This window comes from Pelodiscus sinensis, chromosome W (genome assembly GCF_052426305.1).
Source record: "Pelodiscus sinensis isolate ZL-2025 chromosome W, ASM5242630v1, whole genome shotgun sequence".
Lineage (NCBI taxonomy): Eukaryota > Metazoa > Chordata > Testudines > Trionychidae > Pelodiscus > Pelodiscus sinensis.
This window is the reverse complement of record NC_143084.1, coordinates 5383143-5409714: the sequence shown is the minus strand read 5'-3', so window position 1 is coordinate 5409714 and position 26572 is coordinate 5383143. Positions and strand designations below refer to the sequence as shown.

Genomic DNA, 26572 nt, shown 5'->3' with positions numbered 1-26572 from the left:
GTAGCAATAATGTTGGCTAGGTGGCTCTCTGAACTGCGTGTCTTGACTTCAGAGCCACCATATACTGTTTTCTGTAAGCCTAAGTTGGAGCTCCGGCCTTATCTGACCTTCCTCTCTAAGATGGTGTCCGCATTCCACATGGGTCAAGCATCTTCCTCCCAGTCTTCTGCCCAAAACCGCATAAGACTAATGAGGAAAGGCACCTTCACACCTCTAGATGTAAGGAGAGCTCTCACCTTCTACCTGGACGATTCAAAGCCCTTTTGCAGGTCATCCCAGCTCATCACTGCATCTGGTGAAAGGACGATGGGTCTCCCAGTGTCCTTGCAAAGGATCTCAAACTGGATCACCTCTTGCATGTGGACGTGCTATGAGCTGGCAGGAGCCCAGCAACCACCAATAGTGAGAATGACCAAGGCTCAGGCTTCTTTGGCTGCCTTCCTGGTTCACCTCCCTATCCAGAACATCTGCAAGGCTTCAGTGTGGTCATTGGTTCACACAGTCACATATGCCATCACACAGCAGGTCAGGGATGATGCTCAGTTTGGCAGAAATTATGCTCTTATGCCCAGACACAATGACAGTTTTTCTGTGGCAAAAGTGGTGGTCGGAGGCGGGGGGCGGGAAATATAGGAATCAGTGTGTGTGCTCAATAATGTATTCCCTTTTTCTTTTCAGTCCACTTCACTGTTCCTTTCAATTCTTCCTCTGGCCTTTCCTATATATTGTCTCTCTGTTTTAAGACAATGTCCTAACTAACTCGTCTGCCGTGTTTGGCCCAGGTCCACCACCACATAAGCACAGAACAAAAATAATCCTATCTAGCCTGTGTCTGTCTTTTGTATATGTTACTTTAGTGTTCTGAGAAATAGAAATTGAAAGCCCAGAACTTTTAAGAAACAAGAGCTGGTAGTTAGGCTGGACAGACTAGAGCCATTAATTTTTATGAGACTGTAAATGAGTTGTAGCATGTTTGTGATGACATGTAATTGTTGTTTTTAAATGAGAAATTTAGTATTTTATTGGGGTAAAACATTTTAAAAATCCAATTTAACTAAAAACATCTGATTAATTTTTTTAAAATCATTATTTTTTCCCAGCATGGATAAAATAAATAATCAAAGGCAGTGGGCATGATTTGGTAGGGTGAAATGAATAATAGTGTGTGTATATGGATTCTAAGAAAATAATGTGGTCCATCATGTCCTTTCTCCCCTTCCTTTTAGGTTATGTACTTTCCTAGCATAATCTTGGACAGGGCTGGGCAAAATATGGCTTGGGAGCTGGATCTGGCCTGCCAAGCCACCGGATCCGGCCCACGGACCACCCTGCTGGGACCCTCAGGCATGCAGCTGCTGTGGTTTAAAGCGCAGTCAGTGCGGCTCTCTGCTCTGCAGGGAGGGGGAGGCTTTGTGTGATCTTCCCACCCCCAGCCCAATCCTCAGCTCCTATTGGCTAGAAACATCCAGCCAATAGGAACTGACCCCAGCCAATCTCTCAGCTCTTATTGGATGGAAACAACCAGCCAATAGGAGCTGAGAGATTGGCCTGGGGGATAGGGGCAGTGCAAGCCTCTCCTCCCTCCCAGAGCTGAATGCCACGTGGAGGGAACATCCTGAAGTTTAAAGTGATCTGGGGCTGCAGCAGGCAGGGAGCCCAGACTGCCTTGGGGGTGCTGTAGGGCTGCTGGCATCCCACCCCTCCCACATCCCAACTCCGTCCCCGAGGTCACCATCCAAACCCTCTGCACCCCCCTGCTTCAGGTCACAACTCCCTCCCAGACCTTGTACTCCCTCCTACACCCCTCCCCCAGGCCAGAATCCTCTCCCACACACAAAAACCCTCCCCAGACCCTGCACCCCATTCTCCTGCCCCCTGCACCCACACCCTCTGCAGTCTGCACCCCCTTGTCCCCTTCTCCCAGTCACAATTCCCTCCCAGACTTTGCACCTCTTCCTAGAGCCCCTCTCCCAGGCCAGAATCCTCTCCTGCACCCATACTCCCTCCCTGACCCTACACCCCAATCCCCTGCCCCAGGTCACAACCCCCCCCTTCACCCAAACTCCCTCTCAGATCTCAGACCATCTCCTGCACCCCAGTCCCTTATCCTGTGTGCCCCTCTGCACCCAACCTCTATCCTAGACCCCGCATCTCCTCCACAGAAAAGTATGGCCCTTGACCACTTTCCAAAATCTTGGCGTGGCCCCCTGTAGTGAGCAGGGGTTGCCACTCACTGAGCCCGATGGGGAAGAACCCCTTTCCAGGCCCAGGTGGGCCAAGCCAGGTCCTGCCCATTTAACTCCATGGAGGTCAAGGGGTGGGGCAGGTAGGATAAGAGTCCAGCCCAGGGTCTCAGTAAGGCCCCAGCCACTGGAGGAAGCAGAGGCCTATCTTAAGCTCCCAATCCAGGAGGGCCCTGAGGACCTTGCAAAGGCTGAGGACTGGCCTGGACTGTCAGGCCCTTGCTCTGAAGAGGAGACCTTCTACACCCTGCCCAAGGGTTCAGACTACCATGACCCCAAGAAGCAGCAACCAGCATGGAGCCAGGTAGATGCTGAGGGGGAATTAGGCAGTGGCCCAGGGGAAGCTGACGACTGTCAGGATGATCTCATAACATTCTAGAGTGGGTCAGTGTGCTGCAGGCTGGATCCCTGCTGACCCCAGTGGCAGCAATGGGCTGGGACGCAGTGGAGTAGGGAGGGCCCATGTCCCCCCACCCCACATACCGGGTGGCAGTCTCCCCCTCCCCACTTGTACCTGGGGAACTGTGTTTGGCTGCCCCACCCTGAACCAGGGCCTGGGCCTCAGTAACTATGGGAGTGCTTTGCTCTGCTGCCCACCCTGAAGCAGGGTCTGGGGCTTATTGACTGTGGGACAGTGTTTGTATCGCTGCCTGCCCTGCTCTCAGGGCCCCCAGTTTGGACGGAGCCACTAAACCTGTACTTACAGGCCTGAGCACAGGTCAGGGACCCAGGACTCAAGTGGCAGACTTATACCCCCCCGCCAAAAATTATTGCCCACTCCCACTCTTGGGTGTGCATGCTTTCCACCCACCTAAAGTAAAATCAAGCTCTTTAGGAAAGGGACAGTATCTGTGTTTTTGTAAAAAAAGGAATATACAAATGCTTAATATGAAAAAAGAATCAACATTTAGTCTCCTGTACTAAAGATTTCATTGGTCACCGCAGGCTCTATCGACACCACTACTTACCTTGGATGCTTGCCCTAATTGGAACAATATATTCAAATGTTATTTATGTTCTTTGATATGTAGGCATTGCAGTTCTCCAGGATTTTTATTCCAAAATCTTTATTGTTGTTTAATGTAGGAGTGGACTACATAAAATATTGGCCTTTGGGGGGAATATGTGACTCCTAGAGTGTTATCCTCCAAAGGACTTTTATTTTAGGTTTAATATGTTTTTTCCTGAGCTATCAAAAGAAACCGATAAACTGATGTTTGGAGGCTACAACCACTCTGGCTTAACCAGCAGACCTCGAATGATCTAAAAATCAAAAAAGAGTCTTATAAAAAGTGGAAACTGGGTCAAAGAACAAAGGATGAATATAAACAAATAACAGAAGTATGTGGGGGGGGGGGGAATTAGAAAGGCAAAGGCACAGAATGAGCTCAATCTAGCTAAAGACATAAAGGGTAACAAACATTCTCCAAATATATGAGAATCAAGAGGAAAACCAAGGACAGGGTAGGCCCATTGCTCAATGAAGAGGGAAAAACAATAACAGAAAATGTAGACATGGCAGAGGTGCTTAACAACTTCTTTGTGCCGGTTTTCACCAAGAAGGTTGGTGGCAATTGGATGCCTAACATAATGAATGCCAATGAAAATCTGGTAGGTTCAGAAGTTAAAATAGAAAAAGAACAGGTTAACAGCTACTTTAGACAAGTTAGATGTCTTCAAATCACCAGGCTCTGATGAAATGCATTCTAGAATACTCGAGCTGATTGAGGAGGTATCTGAGACATTAGCTATCATCTTTGAAAAGTCATGGAAGATGGGAGAGATTTCAGAAGACTGGAAAAGGGCAAATCTAGTGCCCATTTATAAAAAGGGAAATAAGGACAACCCAGGAAATTACAGACCAGTCAGCTTAACTTCTGTGCCAGGAAGGATAATGGAGCAAATAATTAAGGAATCCATTTGCAAATATCTGGAAAATAAGTAACCATCAGCATAGATTTGTCAAGAACAAATCATGTCAAACCAATTTGATAGCTTTCTTTGATAGGATAACAAGCCTTGTGGATTAGGGGGAAGTCGTAGATGTGGTATACCTAGACTTTAATAAAGCATTTGGTATAGTCCTGCATGACCTTCTTATCAATAAACTAGGGAAATACAACACTATAAGGTGGGTGCATAATTGGTTGGATAATCATTCCCAGGCCTGGTCTACACTACATGGGAAGGTTGAAGTAAGATACACAACTCCAGCTATGTAAATCATGTAGCTGGAGCCGACGTATCTTACATCGCGTTTCTGCACCATACACACAGTGGGAGGCCAATGGGAGCAAATGCTCCCTTCAGCTTCTCTTACTCGTTGTGAGGAGCAGGAGTACCAGCACAGATGGGGGTGCCCTTTAAGTTCAATCTAGTGGGTCTATACTACACCTGCAAAATCAAAACTTGGAAGATCGACCAAGTTGATTTTCTGTGTAGTGTAGATGTGCCCTCAGAGAGTAGTTATCAATGGTTCATAGTCATGCTGGAAGGGCATATTGAGGAGTTCCACAGGGATCAGTTTTGGGATTGGTTCTGTTCAATATTTTCATCAATGATTTAGATATTGGCATAGAGAGTACGCTTATTAAGTTTGCAGATGACACCAAGCTGGGAGGGGTTGCAAGTGCTTTCATTCAAAATGATCTGGACAAACTGGAGAAATGATCTGAAGTAAACATGATGACGTTCAATAAGGACAAATGCCAAGTATTCCACTTAGGAAGGAACAATCAATTTCACACATACAGAATGGGAAGCGACTGTCTAGGAAGTAGTACTGCAGAAAGGGATTTAGAGGTCCTAGCAGATTACAAGCTAAATATGAGTCAACAGTGTGACGCTGTTGCAAAAAGAAAAGCAATCATCATTCTGGGATGCACTAACAGGAGCGTTGTAAGCAAGACATGAAAAGTAATCATTCCCCTCTATTATGCACTGATTAGGCCTCAGCTGGAGTATTGTGTCCATTTCTGGTCACCACATTTCAGGAAAGATGTGGAGAAATTGGAGAAGGTCCAGAGAAGAGCAACAAAAAATATTAAAGGTCTAGAGAATGTGAGCTATGAGGGAAGACTGAAAGAATTGGGCTTGTTTAGTTTGGAACAGAGAAGACTGAGAGGGGACATAACAGCTTTCAAATACCTGAAAAGGTGTTATAAGGAGGAGGGAGAAAAATTATTCTCCTTGACCTCTGATGATAGGACAAGAAGCAATGGTCTTTAATTGCAGCAGGGGAGGTTTAGGTTGGACATTAGGAAAAACTTCCTAACTGTCAGGGTGGTTAAACACTGGAATAAATTGCCTAGGGAGGTTGTGGAATCTCCATCACTGGAGATATTTAAGAGCAGGTTAGACAGACACCTGTCAGGAATTATATAGATGGTGCTTGGTCCTACCATGAGGGCAGGGGAGTGGACTTGACCTCTCAAGGTCCCTTCCAGTTCTAGTATTCTGTGATTTTTTCTCCTTCACCCACCTCAGCCACTCAGGTTTGTAGTAATTCCCAAGGGATGAGTCTGAATAACTTTGGGAAAATATATATGAATGTTGGACAGAGGCACAAAACTTAGAAGCATGTCTATATATAGACCACTGATCTTCAGGGATAGAAATAACATGCAAGTATTTTACCATTTTGTTTTTAAAAACATGAATGTGTTTCTGCAGTGGAACCCCCTTAAAATAGATTTTTTGGGGTTACATTTCATATCTTCTCTGAGGTAATGGCTTGGAATTGTCTTTCATGACAAATAGCCAATAAGTTATAAAGGAATGGTATTTTGCCTGGCTCTCACCCTCTTGCTTTGGTTTTGTCCTCTCTCTTTACATGCTTGATGTGCTTTTTCCTATTCCACAGAGGTACTATTCTACTGTTTGCCAGTCTGTCTTTCCTCTGTGGTTTCCAAAATGTAACATCCCTTTTCCTCCCACAGGAGTATCAAGCTCAGTTGGAAGAGATGAGGTTGATGATGAATCAGTTAGAAGAGGATCTTATTTCATCACGTAGACGTAGTGACCTCTATGAATCAGAGTTGAGAGAGTCCCGATTGGCAGCTGAAGAATTCAAACGTAAAGCTACTGAATGTCACAACAAACTACAGAAGGTAGTGAAGGCTCCTTGGGAAAGATGTTACGCTCCTAGTTTCTCGTGTGTGTTGCCCAGGATTTATAAATGAGTTGCATTCAAGTCCTTGGAAGCTTGGTACAGGTTATACAATTGGAAACTCTTTTGTACTAAGAGTGTTGCCTCATCTAAGATTATGTATCAATTTCTAATTACCACTTTTAGGGTTGACAGGTGCTTTGTCCCAGAATCAGGCCCAGTATTCAATTATTCTATGCTTGGGAACCCTAATGTGCACAGCTGTAACACTCACCCTATAGAAACTCTTGTATATTTACAAATATAGTTTATCAATATGGTTAGCACAGTCACAAACACCCCAATTTCATAAGACAGGGAATGTTCATCCATATTTCCTTACCATATACTTACATCATTCCTTCTAGAACAATCTTAGGTGTTAGCCCATCATCTTTCTCATTACCTTCACCTTCCCCATCGTCACCAGGGGCCATCAGTCTGGTGCCTTCCAAGGACTATATCAGGGCTGGGCAAAATACGGCCTGGGGACCAGATCCAGCCTGCCAAGCCACTGGATCCATACCACAGACCACCCTGCTGGGACCCTCAGGCACACAGCTGGTGTGGGTTTAAAGCTCAGTCCATGCGTCACTCTTCTCTGCAGGGAGGGGGAAGCTTTGTGCGATCTCCCCGCCCCCAGCCCAATCCTCAGCTCCTAGTGGCCAGAAACAACCGGCCAATATGAACTGACCCCAGCCAATCTCTCAGTTCCTATTGGCTGGAAACAACCAGACAATAAGATCTGAGAAATTGGCCTAGAGGATGGGAGCAGTCTCTTCCCCATCCTGGAGATGAGAGTCACGTGGGGTTTGCAGCTTGCAGTGTTAAGTGATTTGGGGCTGCAGCAGGCAGGGAGCCTAGCCTGCCTTGGGGTGCTGCAGGGCTGCTGGCTTAGGTAAGCGTCTCCCAGCCAGAGCCTGCCTCTGGCATCCCAACCCCTCCTACACCCCAACTCCCTCCCCAGATCACCATCCAAACCCTCTGCACCTCCTTGCCCTGGGTCACAACTCCTTCCCAGACCCTGCACTCCCTCCTACACACCTCCCCAAGACCAGAATCCTCTTTTGCACCCAAACACCCTCCCAGACTTTCCACCCACACCCTCTGCAGTCTGCACCCCCTTGTCCCCTTCTCCCAGGCCACAATTCCCTCCCAGACTTCGCACCTCTTCCTAGAGCCCCTCTCCCAGGCCAGAATCCTCTCCTGCACCCATACTCCCTCCCTGACGCTACACCCCAATCCCCTGACCCAGGTCACAACCCCCCCTTCACCCAAGCTTCCTCTCAGACCGTCTCCTGCACCCCAGTCCCTTACCCTGTGCGCCCTTCTGCACCCAACCTCCATCGTAGACCCTGCACATCCTGCAGAGAAAAGTGCAGCCCTTGACCACTTTCCAAAATCTTGAAGTGGCCCCCTGCCAAAAATTATTGCCCACCCCTGCTCTATACTATATCTATACTATACTAAATCTACCCTTTAAGATATTCATGAATTAATCTGAATCAATACAATCATATTATTAGCACGATAGGCAAGCAACTTAACTCTATAGGCTACAAGGAGTATAGTTTATTTCCTGTAAAGCAGTTTACATTTAAACTGCCTGATGTTATGATTCTGGGTGAAGTCAAAGATCTTAAACCTTTTCTTCAGTTATATATTTTATATTTTTAAAATACAGGCTAAAGACCATGGGCAAACTGAAGTAGGAGAGCTGTATTCCAAACTGGAGAAGGTATGTTTCCTTAGTGTCAGTAGAGTTGGCTGCCTGATTCTTTCCAAGTATATTATTGCTGCGAGAAACATGGTACATCCATGGATAGTCAGTGGCATGAACAGACGTTCACCCTTTTTCTTTGTGGGACTGTTTTGTGAGAGTTGATTTAAAGCTGGGTTTGGTTTGTCTGTTTTCAACTGAATTTATACAGTAGCTATGTCAAGACAAGCTATTATGTCCAATCTGTGCTGGAGGTGGGTTAAAAGAAAACAATCTTGTGTGTCATCATGGATAAAGAATGAAAAATAAATGGATTTAATTCTGCATGCTTTGCCAAAGTGATTTATTTAGTGGTAGAAATATGGCAAATGGTACAGAGAAAATCAGGAACGGGAATATATTGGATCATTTGGCGACTTGAAATTACAGGGAGAAACAAAGATTTTGGGACTAAATCTAAAGACTAAAGTAAATACATATTTTTTACTTTAGAGTGAGACTAAAATAAATAAATCATGAGTATGGCAGACATTCATTTTTTATTCTCCCTTGTATTTAACTGTAGATCAATGTAGAGCAGCATACCAAAATCCAGGAGCTGCAGGAGAAACTGGCAAAGGTAAAGCACATGGACAAGGGGGATCCAGTGGATATAGCGTACATAGATTTTCAGAAAGCCTTTAACAAGGTCCCTCACCAAAGGCTCTTAAGGAAAGTAAGTTGTCATGGGATAAGAGGGAAGGTCCTCTCGTGGACTGATAACTGGTTAAAAGACAGGAAACAAAGGGTAGCAATAAATAGTCAGTTTTCAGAATGGAGAGAGGTGTAACTAGTGGTGTCTCCCAGAGGTACTGGGGTCAATCCTATTCAGCATATTAATAAATGATCTGGAGAAAGGGGGAAATCAGTGAGGTGGCAAAATTTGCAGATGATACAAAATTGCTCAAGGTAAGTCCTCAGCAGACTGTGAAGAGCTTCAAAAGGATTTTACAAAACTGGGTGACTTGGCAACAAAATGGCAGATGAAATTCAGTGTTGATAAATGTGAAGTAATGCATATTGGAAAAATATAATCCCAACTGTACGTACAAAATGATGGGATCTAAATTAGCTGTTGCCACTCAAGAGAGATCTTGGAGTCATTGTGGATAGTTCTCTGAAAACATTCACTCCATGTGCAGCAGCAGTCAAAAAAGCAAACAGACTGTTGGGAATCATTAAGAAAGGGATACATAATAACACAGAAAATATCTTATTGCCTCTTTATAAATATATGGTAACCTGCATGTTGAATACTGTGTGCAGATGTGGTTGCCTCATCTAAAAAAAAAATCTCATCATTGGAAAAAGTTCAGAAAAGAGCAACAAAAATGATTAGGAGTATGGAATGGCTGGCATATGAGGAGCAATTAATAAGACTAGGACTTTTCAACTTGGAAAAGAGGAGACTAAGGGGGGATATGATAGAGGTCTATAAAATCATGACTGTGGAGAAAGTGAATAAGGAAAATTATTTACTTGTTCCCATAACACAAGAACTAGGGGGTCACCAAATGAAATTTAATAAGTAGCAGGTTTTAAAACAAACAAAATGAAGTATTTCTTCACACAATGCACAGTCAACCTGTGGAACTCCCTACTAGAGGATGTGGTGAAGGCCAAGACTTTAACAGGGTTCAAAAAAGGAACTAGATAAATTCACAGAGGATAGGTCCATCAATGGCTATTAGCCAGAATGGACAAGAATGGTGACCCTAGCATCTGTTTGCCAGAAGCTAGGAATGAGTGACAGGGAATGGATCACTTGAGCTTTGTCTACATTGCAGATTTTTGCAGCAGAAAATATGCTAATGAGGGACTCGTTAGCATGAGTCATAATGTCATTAGCATATTTTCTGCCTATTCTTTTTGCGCAAAAACCCCTTGCACAAAAAGAATCTGCAGAAAATATGCTAATGACATTGCAACTCATGCTAACGAGTCCCTCATTAGCATATTTTCTGCCGCAAAAACTTGCAGTGTAGATATAGCCTTGATGGCCACCTGTACTGTTCATTGCATCACGGGGGGGGGGGGGGGGGCACCTGGCATTGGCCACTGTTGGAAGACAGGATATTGGGCTACATGGACCTTTGGTCTGACCTGGTATAGCCATTCTAATGTTCTAAAATCAGGGGTGAGATTGGTGAATTTTTCACAAGGCTTTCCAGCAACACCCTAATGCAGGGGAGAGATGCACTGTGTTTCTTAGTCAAAAATAGAATTAGTCACAGCAAGGGGGAGGATGTCAGAGGGAGAAAGTGAGGGTGGGAGATGTCTGAAGTCAGAATTCTCAATATGATTTCTGCTCTTGAAATGTGTCAACAGTGTTTAAGTCAGACCAGGAATAGTGAATAGATATTCTAATTTAAAAGGCCAGCATGAGCATACAACATGTAACATGCTATCCTAACCTTTTATTTCTGGGGACCTGGGTTCATGTCTTGCTAGTTCAGTAGTGAAATGTATTTTGCTCTTGGCTTACTCTCCCAGTATACTATGGATTAATCATAAAATTACTTTTCAGTTAGCAATTTCTGTTCTGTCGATAGGTCTAACATGGAATGCAGGGGACTGGACTAGATGACCCATCGAGGTCCCTTCCAGTCCTATGATTCTATGATAAGAAATGACGCAGCTCAACACAATGTTCTCTGAACACTTTAACAGAAATACATCCATGAATTTTGTCTAAAGGGATTAGGCTGAGTTTGTGGACTAAGCTTGAACTCCAGTGCAAGTAGAGAAGTAGAAGGTACTAGTACAAGAAGACAGACTTGTAGTTCTCCTTCCTTCAAGCTCTTTCCAACATTTGCAACAGCAGATGTGAAGTTTGGGGCAGAGATTTGAACTTGGATTCATAGAGTTAAGACCAAAAAGGACCACCCTATCGTCTAGTCTGACCACCATCACAGGCCACTAAATGCCAACCAGTGTTTAGTGCCAGCGTACTAAAGGCCAACCAGTGTTCACTTACTGTTGATAGATTCCTGTGGATAAGTACAGTAGTTTGTTCTTTGTGTTTCCCTTGCAAAGTTACTGTTTTATCCAAGTTCTTCTTCTTTAAAAACAAAATTGTAGTTTTGCGTTGCCGCCATAGTTTAAATCGGATAGACAATAAGTATGCCTGGATCGCCAGGATTTAAACCAGGGGTTGGCAACCTTTTCAAACGAAAGAGCCAAACTACATCAAAATTCAGAACAAGTGGTCAACAAAGAGCCGTATAAGAATGCCCATTTATATGACTGAAAATATACAACTTAATATTATAGATAATGGACATAATGATTAATAATAGCATAAATGAAACATTGTACTCACATACTTTATTTAATGGGACTAATGCTGCTGCATCTTTTTGCACATTTCTTTGAAGTTTACATCATAATTGGTCAAATTCAGCTTCATGCACTCATTCAGGCTGTCTTCTGTCAGTCTTGAGAGCAAATTACCTTTGACGTGATTCAAATGAGAGAGAGCCTGCTCACACATATAGGTGGAGCCAAACTTTGAGGCTTTGTCTAAACTACACGGTTTTTGTGCAAGAAGCTTTTCGCGGGAGAGTTCTTGCGCAAAAACTTATTGTGCAAAAGTGCGTCCAGATCTCAAAAGCACATTGCAAAAGCGATGCACTTTTGTGCAAGAGAGTGTCCACACTATTGGATGCTCTCTCACATAAAAAGCCCCCCGGAACCGGACCTAGCTGGGCTTTAGGTCACCAGTTGCTCTTGAGTGCTGTTGCCGGAGCCCTCCAGGGACCCCCCCGGATAGCCGCTTCTCTGCTTCTGCTGGCTGCTTGCGGACCTCTCTTTGGGAAAGCAAAGCTTCAGCAGTGCCTGCTGTATGTGCCCTGTGCTTTTTGGGGGACACCACGGCTTTTTCCTCCTCTACCCTGTTTGCTATGGAGCCGGAGCTGCCCCTGGGCATGCAATGGACCCCCAGGGCCATGCTACACTCCCTGCAGCACCTGCTTCAAGCAGCATTCCTCTTCCAGCTGGAGCTGGACCCCGAGATCCTTTTGATGAGCCTCTGTCTGGCTGCGGGTGCTCCAGTCTGGTTGCCCCAGGCCACCATACAGAGAAGAGGCTGGAGACCAGCTCGGACTGGTGGGACCGGCTGGTCATGGAGAGGTGGGTCGACCAGCAATGGGTCTAGAACTTCAGGATGCACAAGGCCACCTTCCTGGAGCTCTGTGCCTGGCTCGCACCTGCCCTCCAATGACACGACACCCACCTGCGGCCCGCCATCCCACCCCAGAAGCAGGTCACCATCGCGCTATGGAAGCTGGCTACCCCAGACAGCTACCACTCGGTGGCTAACCACTTTGGGGTGGGGAAGTCCACCATCGGAGCCATCCTGATGCAGGTAAGGAGAGCACGGGCTGCAGCCCCTGCACGGGGGGGGGGGGGGGAAGGGTGTTGCATAAGGAGGACCCTCAGGACAGAAGGGCTGGGCACTGTACGTGGTGGACTGGGGGTGGGGGAAAGGCCTGGCCCCAGGGGCTGGTGCCTTCTTGGCCTCACACAGGCCTGGTCCGGGGGCGGGGTGGGCTCATACCACTGGGAGCACACAACCCCTCTCTCATTCTCTGTTTTGTGTGTTTCTTTCTCTCCTTCTGCAGGTCATCCAGGCCATCAACTCCCTGCTGCTGCGCAGAATCATCAGGATTCATAACCTGGCCGCTACCATGGGTGGCTTTGCTGCCCTGGGGTTCCCAAACTGCATGGGAGCAATCGACGGCATGCACAGCCCCATCCGAGCCCCAGAACATCGAGCAGCCCAGTTCGTGAACCACAAGGCCTACTTCTCCGTAGTCCTGCAGGCCCCGGTGGACCACTGGGGCCACTTCACAAACATTTACGTGGGGTGGTCAGGAAGAGCTCATGATGCCGGAGTATTTCAGAACTCCAGCCTGTGTGCCCAACTGGAGGCGGGCACCTTTTCCCCCCGCTGAGAGTTTCCCGTGGGTGATCAGACTATGCCAGTGTGCATAGTGGGGGATGAGGCATACCCACTTATGCCCTGGCTAATGCACCCCTACACCGGCCAGCTGGATCGCAACAAAGACATTTTCAATGCCTGCCTGCAGGTGGGGTGTGCCTTCAGGCGCCTGAAAGGACGCTTCCATTGCCTCCTCACCCTCCTGGACATCGAGGAGCAGAATATCCCCAAGGTGGTGGCAGCCTGCTGTGTGCTCCAAAACCTGGTGGAGTGTAAGGGGGAGGCCTTCCTCCCGGGGTGGGTGGCAGAGGCCGCCCATGAGGGCCGTGGCTTTGAGCAGCTCCGGACAGCTACAACCCACCAGGCCCATCAGTTGGGGATGCACATCCGGGAGGCCCTGAGGGACAGGTTCTCTCAGGACCCACAGTAACTCTCCCTAGGGCCTCCTTAACAGGGACTTCTCCCTTTCTTCTCTCTCCCTTCCCCCTCTCACCCCCTCCCCTTGACCCTACCCTGACCTCCCAATAAACACACCTGTTTGGTTTTACAAGAAAACTAGTCTTTTTTTTATTAAACATAAAAGAAGGTGGGCAGGGAGAGGGGGGCTGTCTGAACTGGGAGGGGTGGTGGGGCAGCTTGCAGAGCCACCTCGGGTGCACAGACCTTGTGAGGGTAGGGCATGTCTGGCGACACGAAAGGGGTGGGCAGGAGGGGCAGCTGGAGCAGGGTCAGGATCAGCACAGGGACAGGAGGAGGGGCCATATGCATGACTGAGGGAGGGGGCATGGCCATGGGGAAGGGAGGGAGGAGAGGCATGGAAGGGTGGGCAGACGGATGGGAAATGGGCATAGGAGGGGGGCAGGAGGGTGGAAGGGAGGAGCTGCGGCAGCAGGCAGCTGTTCCACCATGCAGATGTTGGGGAAATCTCGCTCCCCTGGGGTACAGAGTCCCCAGAAGGGTCCGAGGCTGGAGGTCTGGAGAGAAATCTAGAAGGAAAACTTTATTATGCATGCATGCAGGCTGACAGCTACCAGAGTGAGAGCAGCAGCAGCCCTGAGAGACAGTTTCAGGGATTCTTTACGCAGTATGTTCAGACAGTTTAGTTGTTGATTGTTTTCTTTAACATATCAAAGTCTCAGCAGAAGTACTCTGAGACGTTTCTGTTCACACCAGAAGTGCTAGAAGTAAGTTTTACAGTACAAAGGCACGAGAACCTGAGTGAGGAGTCTACAAGGCAAACTGACAAAGATAAGAGTTTACATGACAATTTGTGACAGACTAGGAGTCTCCATGAACTTGAGATAGGCATTGTAAGGGTCTTGATTAGAGTAAAGATGAATTCTCTCTGTTACAGGGAGAGAGGTCTGGAAAACTTTTAACCCTTACAGCAGTTTTCTTTTAGAGAGTTTTGATTTCCTCCAGTGTCCCCCCTTAGACACAATTGGGCTGTGTCTACACTGGCATCCCTTCCGGAAAAGGGATGCTAATGTAGCACTTTGGAATAGGCAACTCCGAGGGGGATTTAAATATCCCCCGCGGTATTTGCATTAACATGGCTGCCGCTTTTTTCCGGCTTGGAGATAAACCGGAGAAAAGCGCCAGTCTAGACGTGATTCTCCGGAAAATAAAGCCTTTTCCGGAGGATCTCTTATTCCTACTTTCAAGTAGGAATAAGAGATCCTCCGGAAAAGGCTTTATTTTCCGGAGAATCACGTCTAGACTGGCGCTTTTCTCCGGCTTATCTCCAAGCCGGAAAAAAGCGGCAGCCATGTTAATGCAAATACCGCGGGGGATATTTAAATCCCCCGCGGAGTTGCCTATTCCAAAGTGCTACATTAGCATCCCTTTTCCGGAAGGGATGCCAGTGTAGACACAGCCTCAGAGTTATTTGATTTTTTTCTCCCACACGGGACAGGATGCCATACATGGTGTAGCAGCGCCACTCGAGGTCGGCGTTGAGCCTGTGCGACAGGGTGGCGTGGATGTTGCACATCACCTCGATGTGTTGCTGCATGAGGTCATTGGCATGCCTGGCTCACCTGCGGCTCCCCCGGACTCTGGCAGGTGGCTGTGGTGGCATGACATGGCCCTCTGTCCCGGGTGGTCCAGCTGTGGAGAAGACACAAGAGGGAGGGGCGGTCAGTCCTCCCTGCACACACATCCCTGTGGCTGTGCCCTCCTGTGTGAGCAGTGACTGCACCAGTCTGCAGCCACAGGAGGGGGATGTCGTGGGTGCAAGGCCATGTGTGGCCCTCACAGCACGCCCTGTGTCACAGGGACCCTGAGGTGGCCAGAGGACTGTGCTGCCCGCTTTCCGCCCCACACACACACACCATGGCCAGGCAGGTAAGGGAAGTGTGTGGCCAGAGTGGGATCCCCTGAGCTATGTGAAGCCTGCCCCTCCCTGCGGTCTGAACACACAGCTGCGGCTCGCTGTGCTGTGTGTGTGAGCAGCTGATTCCTTGCACATGCAGGCATGCCCATGTGCTGTGTGCAGCACTCCAGGGTGTGTGTGGGGTCATGCCTGCACCCTTGCATCTAGCCTGCTTGCAGTTGGGTGCGCCCTCTCCCCCCTGGGGGCAGGACTCGTGTGGCCACCCATGAGGCTGGCAGCAGGCTCCCGGGCATGTTGAGGGGCTGGCTGCTGTGGCCGTGTGCTGCATCCTCCTGCTGCATGTTGTTGCATGTGCCCAGACTGCAGCAGCATGTGCTGGCCAACCAGCCCATGCGACACTGTGCCCCCCGCCCCCTGTGCGGCCACCTCCCCCACCCTGTGTGTGTGTGTGTGTGTGTGTGCGTGTGCCAACATACCTGAAGATCCCTCCCAGGCCTCCGAGGCGGCCTGGGAGATGTCCAGGCTGGCAGGGACTGGCTCCAAGGACAGGGCGACGGTCCTGCTGTCCTGGTCCTCCTCCTCCTCCTCCATCGGGGGCTGGATCTGGCCCTCCATCTCCTCCTCCTTGGGGACAGGGTCCGGCTGCAGAACTACCGGCTGCTCCGGGCCAGAGTCGACCACGATGGAGAGGGAAGAGGGTCCCCCTCCCCAAGATGTGGTGCAGCTCCCTGAAGTAGGGGCAGGTGTGGGGTCCTGCCACTGAGCGAGCCCTCCACTCCATTTCCCCTTACATATCTGTGATGGAGCTCCTTCACCTTTGCCCGGACCTGTTCCATGGTTCGGGCAGGGTGACCTCACTCCGTCAGGGACGTGACCATGCGGGAGTAGATGTCCACATTGTGCCTCTTGGCCCTGGGTTCCTGGAGCGACTCCTCCTTGCCCCACAATTCGAGGGGGGGGGTCACTATTTTGGCGCTAGACCAGGCTGGGGTGCAGAGCTTGCTGCCCCGGGAGCTCTGTGGCTACTCCCTGGCAGGGCCAGGGGTTTCTTGGGCACCCTGCTGCTCTGCCATTGTCGCCCAAACAGAGCCGCGTGGCAAAGGCACCTGCTGTGGGCAAGCTTCCTGCCACAATGGCTGTGCAGGGTGCCTGCAGCTTTAAGAGGGGCCAGCAGACTGGAACTATAGAGTTGTGATTGCCTGCTACGGAGTGTCCAAGAGGCCACCTGTGTTTTTTCCAGGAGGCCAGTTCTTGCACAAAAACCCCTCCAGAGCATCCACACAGGCCTTTTTGCGCAAGATCTGTAGCACAAAAAGGAGTTATTCCTCAGGCAGACCGGCTCTTGCGCAAAAGCCCCTTGCGCAAAATGGCGGCTCATTAGGTATGCAAATGAGGTGCGGCGATATTCACCGCTTTGCCTCATTTGCATATCTTCTTGCACAAGAATGTGCAATGTAGGGCTGTGTCTAGACTGACAAGTTTTTCCGCAAAATCATCTGCTTTTGCGGAAAAACTTGCCAGCTGTCTACACTGGCCGCTTGAATTTCCGCAAAAGCACTGACGATCTCATGTAAGATTGTCAGTGCTTTTGCGGAAATACTATGCTGCTCCTGTTCGGGCAAAAGTCTTTTTCAAAAAAACTTTTGCGCAAAAGGGCCAGTGTAGACAGCAGAGATTTGTTTTCTGCAAAAAAGCCCTGATCGCGAAAATGGCGATCGGGGCTTTTTTGCAGAAAAGCACGTCTAGATTGGCCACGGACGCTTTTCCGCAAAAAGTGCTTTTGCGGAAAAGCGTCCTGCCAATCTAGACGCTCTTTTCCGCAAATGCTTTTAACGGAAAACAATTCCGGAAAATCATGCCGGTGTAGATGTAGCGTAGATATAGCCAAACAGAGTGCTGTGTTTGTAAAACACAGTTATTAATAGTTCACAATCATGTTGGAAGGGCATAACAAGTGGGGTTTCACAAGGGTCTGTTTTGGGGCCAGTTCTGTTCAATATCTTCATCAATGATTTAGATGATGGCATAGAGAGTATGCTTATTACATTTGCAGATGATACCAAGCTGGAAGGGGTTGCAAGTGCTTTGGAGGATAGGGTCACAATTCAAAATGATCTGAACAAACTAGAGAAATGATGTGAGGTAAACAGGCTGAGATTTAATAAGGACAAATGCAAAGTGCTCCACTTAGGAAGGAACAATCAGTTTGATGCATACAGAATGGCTACGTCTAGACTGGCATATTTATTACGGTCTGCATTTTTCCGGGCAGCTGCAATAGCCAAGCGATAGTCATTCTGCAGTTTTTCTCGTAATCGGGAGACATATTGCAAGTGTGTCTCATAACTCTCGCCATCTCCTGATACTCCAAAGCATATGTCTATAGGCAGTTTCGGCTCTCGTCCAAACATCATGAAGAATGGGGTGACCCCTATAGCATCATTTCTTGTAGCATTGTAGGCGTGCACCAAAAATGCGACGTGCTGGCTCCAGGATGCTTTCTGGTCTGGGCGTAAAGTCCCCAGCATATTTAGTAGAGTCCGATTGAACCGCTTGGGCTGAGGGTCACCTTGGGGGTGGTAAGGTGTTATTCTGGACTTCTTAACGCCGGACAATCGTAGCACCTCCTTCAAGAGGTGACTCTCAAAGTCCCTCCCCTGGTCAGAATGTATCCGAGTTGGGAGACCATACACTGAAAAATATCTTTCCACAAAACTCGTGCCACAGTAGTGGCCTGTTGGTCATGTGTGGGATATGCCTGTGCATATTGGGTATAATGGTCAGTCACTACTAAAATGTTCCCCATATTTTTCCTGTCCACTTCTAAAGACAAGAAATCGATACACACCAGCTCCAAAGGCCTGCTGGTGGTGATATTCTCCAGATAGGCAGCTCTGGTAGGCAGAGTTTTCCTATGAACACATCGGGCACAGGTCTCACATTTTTTCCGTACATCTTCAGCCATTCGGGGCCAGTAGAACCTATTACTGATAAGTTCCAGGGTTTTCTCCATTCCCAAATGCCCAAAAATCTCATGGCCAAGGTTCTGTACTCTTTTGGTAGCACTAGTTGCGTTCGTTGATTTTGCAAAGGATCTACGGTGATCCGGTGCAGCACCCCCTGTATTAGTTCCAATTTGCACCACTCCCGCAACAGTAGCTTACCCTCAGGGGTGGATGTGGCAACTGCACTAGGGCTTTTCCCTTCTCTTTTTGCAAGTAGTGTGTTACGGATGTCGACATCTTGCAGCTGTACTCTCTGCCAGTCAGAAGCATTGAGCCTGGGCAAGGGGGACTGGTCCAACATAATGTAGTTCACGGAGACAGAGGGTACACTCTCAGGGGGTAGGCCCAGTGTTTCTGCAACACACCCATGAGGACTCTCACGTGCCTTGGACTTCTGATAACTACCATTGCAGATAGCTCTCACTCCGTCTACAGGAATCTCACCAATTTCTGTTGGCTGTGGACGCCGAGACAACGCATCCGTATCTACATTGTTTCTCCCTGATCGGTACTGTATGCTGAACTCATAGCTGGCCAGGGCGGCCACCCATCGTTGTCCAGTAGCATCCAGCTTAGCACTTGTCAGTACATAAGTCAGTGGGTTGTTGTCTGTCCATACCTGAAACTTAGCACCGTACAAATAGTCACGAAATTTCTCAGTGATGGCCCACTTCAAGGCCAGGAACTCCAACTTGTGGATGGAGTAACGAGTTTCACTATCAGACAGCCCTTGGCTGGCAAAGGCCACAGGTTTACGGTTGCCGTTCACATCTTGGTACAAGACTGCTCCCAAACCATCCAAACTGGCGTCTGTATGTAGGAGGAATGGCTTGTTTGGGTCAGCAAAAACTAAGACTGGAGCATGAGTTAGCCAGCTAATGATCTCTCGGAAAGCCCTTTCACATCCCTCATCCCATCGTGGTCCAAAGGGCTCTAGGGGGCCATATTGTCTTGGATCGGGAGGTTGGGGGGGCCTCCCCTTATTCTTGGTCTTAGCCTTCCTCTTGATGGCTGGGTATCCCCTGGTAAGATCATTCAGAGGCTTTACAATGGTGGCATAATTCTTCACAAACCTCCAATAGTAGCCACTAAATCCAAGGAAAGTCTTAAGCTCTCTGTAGTTTCTGGGGCGCGGCCAGGTAGTGAGTGCTTCTACTTTATCCGGATCAGTACTCACACCTTCTTGGGACACAATATGACCAACGTACTTCGCTGATGTTCGGCAGAATTGACACTTATCAATGGAAAGTTTCAGCCCATGGGCCTCCAACCTGTCAAGTACTTTAAGAAGTCTGTCTTCATGCTCTTCCAAGGTCCTTCCAAATACAATCAGATCATCCAAATAGACCAAAAGCGACGAAGAGTCCTGTGGCACCTTATAGACTAACTGAAGTGTAGGAGCATAAGCTTTCGTGGGCAAAGACCCACTTCGTCAGATGCATGCATGCATCTGACGAAGTGGGTCTTTGCCCACGAAAGCTTATGCTCCTACACTTCAGTTAGTCTATAAGGTGCCACAGGACTCTTCGTCGCTTTTGCAGATTCAGACTAACACGGCTACCCTCTGATACTTGACAAATAGACCAAGACTTGCAGTAAGTTCATATCCCCTACAACTTTCTCCATGAGGCGCTGGAATGTGGCGGGGGCCCCAGAGATCCCTTGAGGCATGTGTTCAAACTGATAAAACCCCAATGGGCAGATGAAGGCGGTCTTCTCCTTGTCCTCTGCTCCCAAGGGGATCTGGTAGTATCCACTTCGAAGATCCAATACTGAGAACCACTGGCTTCCCAATAAACAATCTAATGCATCTTCTACTCGGGGCATCGTGTACTGGTCAACCACAGTACGGCGGTTCAGGGTGTGGTAGTCAATACACATCCAAATTTTCCCATTCTTTTTGCGGACTACCACAATGGCTGAGGCATAGGGGCTGTGGGACTCGGTAATGATGCCAGTTGCAGCCAGCTCCTGAAGGTGATGTCGCACATCATCCATCTCTGAAAGTGCAATTTTTCTAGATCTCTCCCTGAAGGGTCGGGGATCATGTAGCCTGATGTTGTGCTCAACCCCTTTGGCACACCCCACATCCCACTCATGCAGTGAGAATACCTTGGGTCTTTCAGAGAGCTTCTTCCTCAGGCGATCCTTCCACTCTTCGGGCAAGGGTGAATCTCCAAAGTCAAATCTTGCTGGATCTATAGTCTGAACGTGGGGTTCACACTGGGGACTCACCATCGATTCAGGCTCGAAAAGATCTGCTATCTTTTGCCCTTGATTCACAATAATATCACGACTTGTTTCATTAGCAGTCAGTACCGTGAGCGGGTCCTGGGCTGCTGCTGGCAAGGTTATAACTCCACAGGGGACCAGGACCCCATCAGGAAGCTCTCCCTCAGTTGGTTGTTCTACCATGGCAAACACTCGTTTATTGCCTTTCAGCCAGGTACTCATGACAAGCACTTCCTGCTCTGTCCTTGCAGGCACTACTAAAGGGTTCGTGCCTGCATACCTTAGAGTACCCCTTGGTAGCTCAGATGTCTCCTGTTTAGCATCTTCAATTTTCCTATAGGCTTCAGCACAAAGGGCGTGGATCATCAGGGTGTCCAGATATTGGTCCCCAGCCCGTCGACTGCAGTATTCTGCGAGCACCTTGAAGAGACTGGAGTTGGTCCCTATCAGCACCGACACATCAGGGACCCCTTTAGGGTCGGGGCACATCAAGGCTACTGTGTCCACCTCTTCTCTTACCCCTGCCACCTCCTCAGGGAATTCCAGGTGCACTATGACATACCCTTTGTAGGGATATTCATTCATGCTGAGACCACACAGGCCAAGGCCAGTCAATGGCTGGCTGGGCAGGTGCCTGAGCATCTGTTGGTAGAATGACTGGAATATAATTGTCACCTGTGATCCGGTATCAAGCACTGCTTTGCACTCTGCCCCTTCAATCCTCACTGTGACCTCTGCTCGAAGCCCTATCAGTCCTGAAGGGATCCTAGCTGAGTGGTCTTTTCTGGGGAATCCATCAAATCCTGGGGGCCTGGGTGGTCCCTGTCCCCCAACCGTCTCGTGACTGATTCTCAGCTTTCCATAAACTAAACTGGAGTTTTCCTCATTTTGGCAACGTGCAGCCCTGTGCCCATCTTGACCACACCGGTAGCAGAAGAATGATCCTCTCCTTTCGGCTGGGTGGGATGGCAGCTCCAGGCACTGACTTCTCCATCACCACAGCCTGAGGTTCCTCATCCCTGCAAATCCTTGCTTGGTCACTGGCTCTCTGCAACTCAGCAATCCGTTCTGTCAGGACCTGAACTTGCTGGGCAAGGTCTCCTCTGGTGTTCACCATCAGCACGCCAGCTGTTTGTCGGGATGCAGTGCTGGTTGGCTTAGGCGTCTGGGCCTCCCAAAACTCACTGGCAGCCTGCCTTTCTTCCTCCTCTCTGACCTCCTTTATCAGTTGGGAGTATGTAGGGGGGGTGTTCCTGTCGTTCTCTTAGCCGGAGGTGTAGTAGAATCGGGCTGTAATATGGAGTTCCTCTTACAATTTGAGCCAGCCTGGTCTGGTCCATCTGCTCAGCAGTCACGGCTCCCCTAATGACAGCTCTCTGCAGCAACCTCTCCAACCTCTGTACATAGGCTGAGACCTCCTCTCCCCGGTGCTGCTTAGCATTGAGAAAGTTACAGAAACTGTCTTCAGGACCCTCCATGTTCCCAAAGGTGTGAGTGAGGGCCTCTAGGCAGTCCTTTACACTGACCTCAGGGTTAGTGAGCTTCAAGGTGCGAATCACATCTAAAGCTGGGCCCCAGAGACTGTCTACTAAACATCTTTGTTTTTCTCTGTCTGGCACAGCCCACTGCTCTAGCATTTCAGTGGTGTGTTCCAGCCAGGGTTCAAACTCCTCTTCCCCAGGGAATAATCTTAACTTACAATAGGAGCTTGCCATAGCATGGGATAGCACACATTTCTCCAAGATTTGCCCCAGGGCTTTTGCCCAATCATCTGCTGAGGTTGCTGCCTTTGAGCTAGAGGCTTCTGAGCCAGGGCCCAACAAACCTGACAGACAAGCCATGATACAAACAATAATTTCCTCAAATACAAATCACAATTATTTCCCACAACAGCAACTCACTCAACATGTGCTTGCGAGGGGTACTGACCCAGTAAATCCCGGACGAGCCCCCAAAATGTAACCCTTCTGCCGGGTAGGCCGGGCAGTAACCAGGGCTGGGTTCAATATCTTGGGGTCAATCTCACATAGAACCGGCTCGAGCCCCCACCCAGTAATCTGGGAAATTCACGCACCCCTGGGTGCCTCTGAGAGGCAATGCTTCCCCACTCGCAAGCACTGAGTCTGAGTGTAGGAAAGAAACATTTAATGAAAGAGAGAGAGAAGTCATACGGCATTAACTTTGAGAAAACACCACAAACAGAGTTCATAACCCAAACATAAGCCAAGCCCCCCCCCCAGCCAAGAATCGCCCGAAGTCCAAAGAGTCCGACACCCCAATAAGTCTCTGTCCCTGGTCCGTGCCACCCAGAGTCCCAAAGTTCACCCGCAGGGTTTCACCTCCCAACCTGGGTAGAAATGGGGGTGGGGGGATAGATAGGGGGCACCTTATACGAAACTCCACCACGCTCCACCAGCTGTCTCGTCCCACGCCACTGGACGCTCCGCTGAGCGCCTGCCGCCGCTCCTCGTCTTCTGCTGCCGCTGGTCGCCGCTCCTCGCCTGCCGCCGCTCCACGCCACGCCACTGGTCGCTGCCACTTCACTGGCTGCAATAGGCCTGGCTTTCAGCCAAACCAGTGATTTCAGCTCTCAGTGATTTCAACTCTTTAGCCACCAGCTGGACTGGCAAATGAATCCAGCTTTCACTGGACTAGCAAAAGAAAAGTCTCCTCAGGGAGTCTGCTTTAGGTCTGTCCTTAAAACAAAAGGGGGAAAGGTGCAGGCTGGGCCAGTCTTATAGCTCACACCTGGCAGGTGTGAAGCAGGCTGACTCAAGCCCTTTAACCCTTCCCCCCAGCTCAGCTCACTCAACTCTGGAAGGGGGGAGGCTTGTTCTTCCGAGACCTCTTAACATGATGGTGGTGTCTCTCCTGCAAGCACTGGTGGCATGTTTTACAGTTCCCACATTTAGGGGTAGCATGATTAGTGACCCCTATACAGATATATGTTGGGAAAATAACACTGCAGGGCACAGACTATCCAATAAGTTCTTGGACTGCATTGGAGACAACTTTTTATTTCAGAAGGTTGAAAAAGCTACCAGAGGGGAAGCTGTTCTAGATTTGATCCTAACAAATAGGGAGGAACTGGTTGAGAATTTGAAAGTGGAAGGCAGCTTGGGTGAAAGTGATCATGAAATCATAGAGTTCACAATTCTAAGGAAGGGTAGAAGGGAGAACAGCAAAATAAAGACAATGGATTTCGGGAAGGCGGATTTTGGTAAGCTCAAAGAGCTGATAGGTAACGTCCCATGGGAATCGAGACTGAGGGGAAAGACAACTGAGGAGAGTTGACAGTTTTTCAAAGGGACATTGTTAAGGGCCCAAAAGCAAGCTATTCCAATGTGTCAGAAAGATAGAAAATACGGCAAAAGACCGCCTTGGCTTAACCACGAGATCTTGCATGATCTAAAAATAAAAAAGGAGTCTCATAAAAAATGGAAAGTAGGACAAATTACAAAGGATGAATATAGGCAAACGGCACAGGAATGCAGGGGCAAGATTAGAAAGGCAAAGGCAGAGAATGAGCTCAAACTAGCTACGGGAATAAAGGGAAACAAGAAGACTTTTTATAAATACATTAGAAGCAAGAGGAAGACCAAGGACAGTGTAGGCCCACTGGTCAGTGAGGAGGGAGAAACAGTAACAGGAAACTTGGAAATGGCAGAGATGCTCAATGACTTCTTTGTTTCGGTCTTCACTGAGAAGTCTGTAGGAATGCCTAACATAGTGAATGCTAGTGGGAAGGGGGTAGTTTTAGAAGGTAAAATTAAAAAAGAACAAGTCAAAAATCACCTAGAAAAGTTAGATGCTTGCAAGTCACCAGGGCCTGATGAAATGCATCCTAGAATACTCAAGGAGCTGATAGAGGAGGTATCTGAGCCTCTAGCTATCATCTTTGGAAAATCATGGGAGACAGGAGAGATTCCAGAGGACTGGAAAAGGGCAAATATAGTGCCCATCTATAAAAAGGGCATATAATAAGAACAACCCAGGAAACTACAGACCAGTTAGTTTAACTTCTGTGCCAGGGAAGATAATTGAGGAAATCATCTGTAAACACTTGGAAAGTGGCAAGGTGATAGGGAACAGCCAGCATGGATTTGTAAAGAACAAATCATGTAAAACCAATCTGATAGCTTTCTTTGATAGGATAACGAGTCTTGTGGATAAGGGAGAAGCGGTGGATGTGGTATACCTAGACTTTAGTAACGCGTTTGATACGGTCTCACATGATATTCTTATCAATAAACTAGGCAAATACAACTTAGATGGGGCTACTATAAGGTGGGTGCATAACTAGCTGGATAACTATACTCAGAGAGTAGTTATTAATGGTTCACAATCCTGCTGGAAAGGCATAACAAGTGGGGTTCCGCAGGGGTCTGTTTTGGGACCGGCTCTGTTCAATAGCTTCATCAATGATTTAGATATTGGTATAGAAAGTACGCTTATTAAGTTTGCAGATGACACCAAGCTGGGAGGGGTTGCGACTAATCTGGAGGATGGGGTCATAATTCAAAATGACCTGGACAAATTGGAGAAATGGTCTGAGGTAAACAGGATGAAGTTTAATAAAGACAAATGCAAAGTGCTCCACTTAGGAAGGAACAATCAGTTTCATACATACAGAATGGGAAGCGACTGTCTAGGAAGGAGTACGGCAGAAAGGGATCTAGGGGTTATAGTGGACCACAAGATGAATATGAGTCAGCAGTGTGATGCTGTTGCAAAAAAAGCAAACATGATTCTGGGGTGCATTAACAGGTGTGTTGTGAGCAAGACATGAGAAGTCATTCTTCCGCTCTACTCTGCGCTGGTTAGGCCTCAGTTGGAGTATTATGTCCAGTTCTGGGCACCGCATTTCAAGAAAGATGTGGAGAAATTGGAGCGGATCCAGAGAAGAGCAACAAGAATGGTTAAAGGTCTAGAGCACATGACCTATGAGGGAAGGCTGAAAGAATTGGGTTTGTTTAGTTTAGAAAAGAGAAGATTGAGGGGGGACATGATAGCAGTTTTCAGGTATCTAAAAGGGTGTCATAAGTAGGAGGGAGAAAACTTGTTAATCGTAGCCTCTGGGGATAGAAGAAGAAGCAATGGGCTTAAACTGCAGCAAGGGAGGTTTAGGTTGGACATTAGGAAAAACTTCCTAACTGTCAGGGTGGTCAAACACTGGAATAAATTGCCCAGGGAGGTTGTGGAATCTCCATCTGTGGAGATATTTAAGAGTAGGTTAGATAAATGTCTATCAGGGATGGTCTAGACAGTATTTGGTCCTGCCATGAGGGCAGGGGACTGGACTCGATGACCTCTCGAGGTCCCTTCCAGTCCTAGTATTCTATGATTCTATGAAACTGCAGCAAGGGACGTTTAGGTTGGACATCAGGGAAAAACTTCCTGTCAGGGTGGTTAAACACTGGAATAAATTGCCTAGGGGGGTTGTGGAATCTCCATAATTGGAGATATTTAATAGCAGGTTGTCGCGAGAATCACAGGTCCGATGATGCATACCCAAGGGGGGAAGGACAGAACCAGGTGGACAGTTTTATCGAATAAAAAATATTTATTTATGACAGTGATGAATTTATAGTATTTATTCTAAGATTTTTAATAGACCGTGTTAATAATGAATTTACAGTATTTATTATATTTATTCTATGGCTTCTAGTTAAACGTGTCAGAGATATAAGGATGGGAACGGCAAGGGGAATAGTCTCTAATCTTAAAATATCCAGCTACACTAATTAAATAACAGTGATAACTACAAACTCTATGTACTACCCAAAAACAACTACAACACTAAGCTTATACAACAAGGACAAATCAAATCATACATACCAACTTACACAGCACACGGAACATTTCACAGATATCGGTTCGGTTGCGAAGGCCTTGGTTACGCCCGAGAG

General features: G+C 47.9%; 1 protein-coding gene and 1 long non-coding RNA gene across 3 annotated transcripts in view; both read left to right on the top strand.

The window, feature by feature from the left end:
* The window catches only part of LOC142823913 (uncharacterized), a 402411-nt gene that overhangs the window by 142438 nt on the left and 233401 nt on the right, over nt 1–26572 (top strand). The gene's annotated exons all lie outside the window — the stretch shown is intronic.
* The window catches only part of LOC149520834 (citron Rho-interacting kinase-like), a 224885-nt gene that overhangs the window by 31674 nt on the left and 166639 nt on the right, over nt 1–26572 (top strand). Inside the window, exons 5-7 of the mRNA XM_089775106.1 lie at nt 6182–6352; nt 8075–8128; nt 8676–8729. Coding sequence (XP_089631232.1) covers nt 6182–6352; nt 8075–8128; nt 8676–8729 — 279 coding nt within the window. The remainder of the gene's footprint in view (nt 1–6181; nt 6353–8074; nt 8129–8675; nt 8730–26572) is intronic.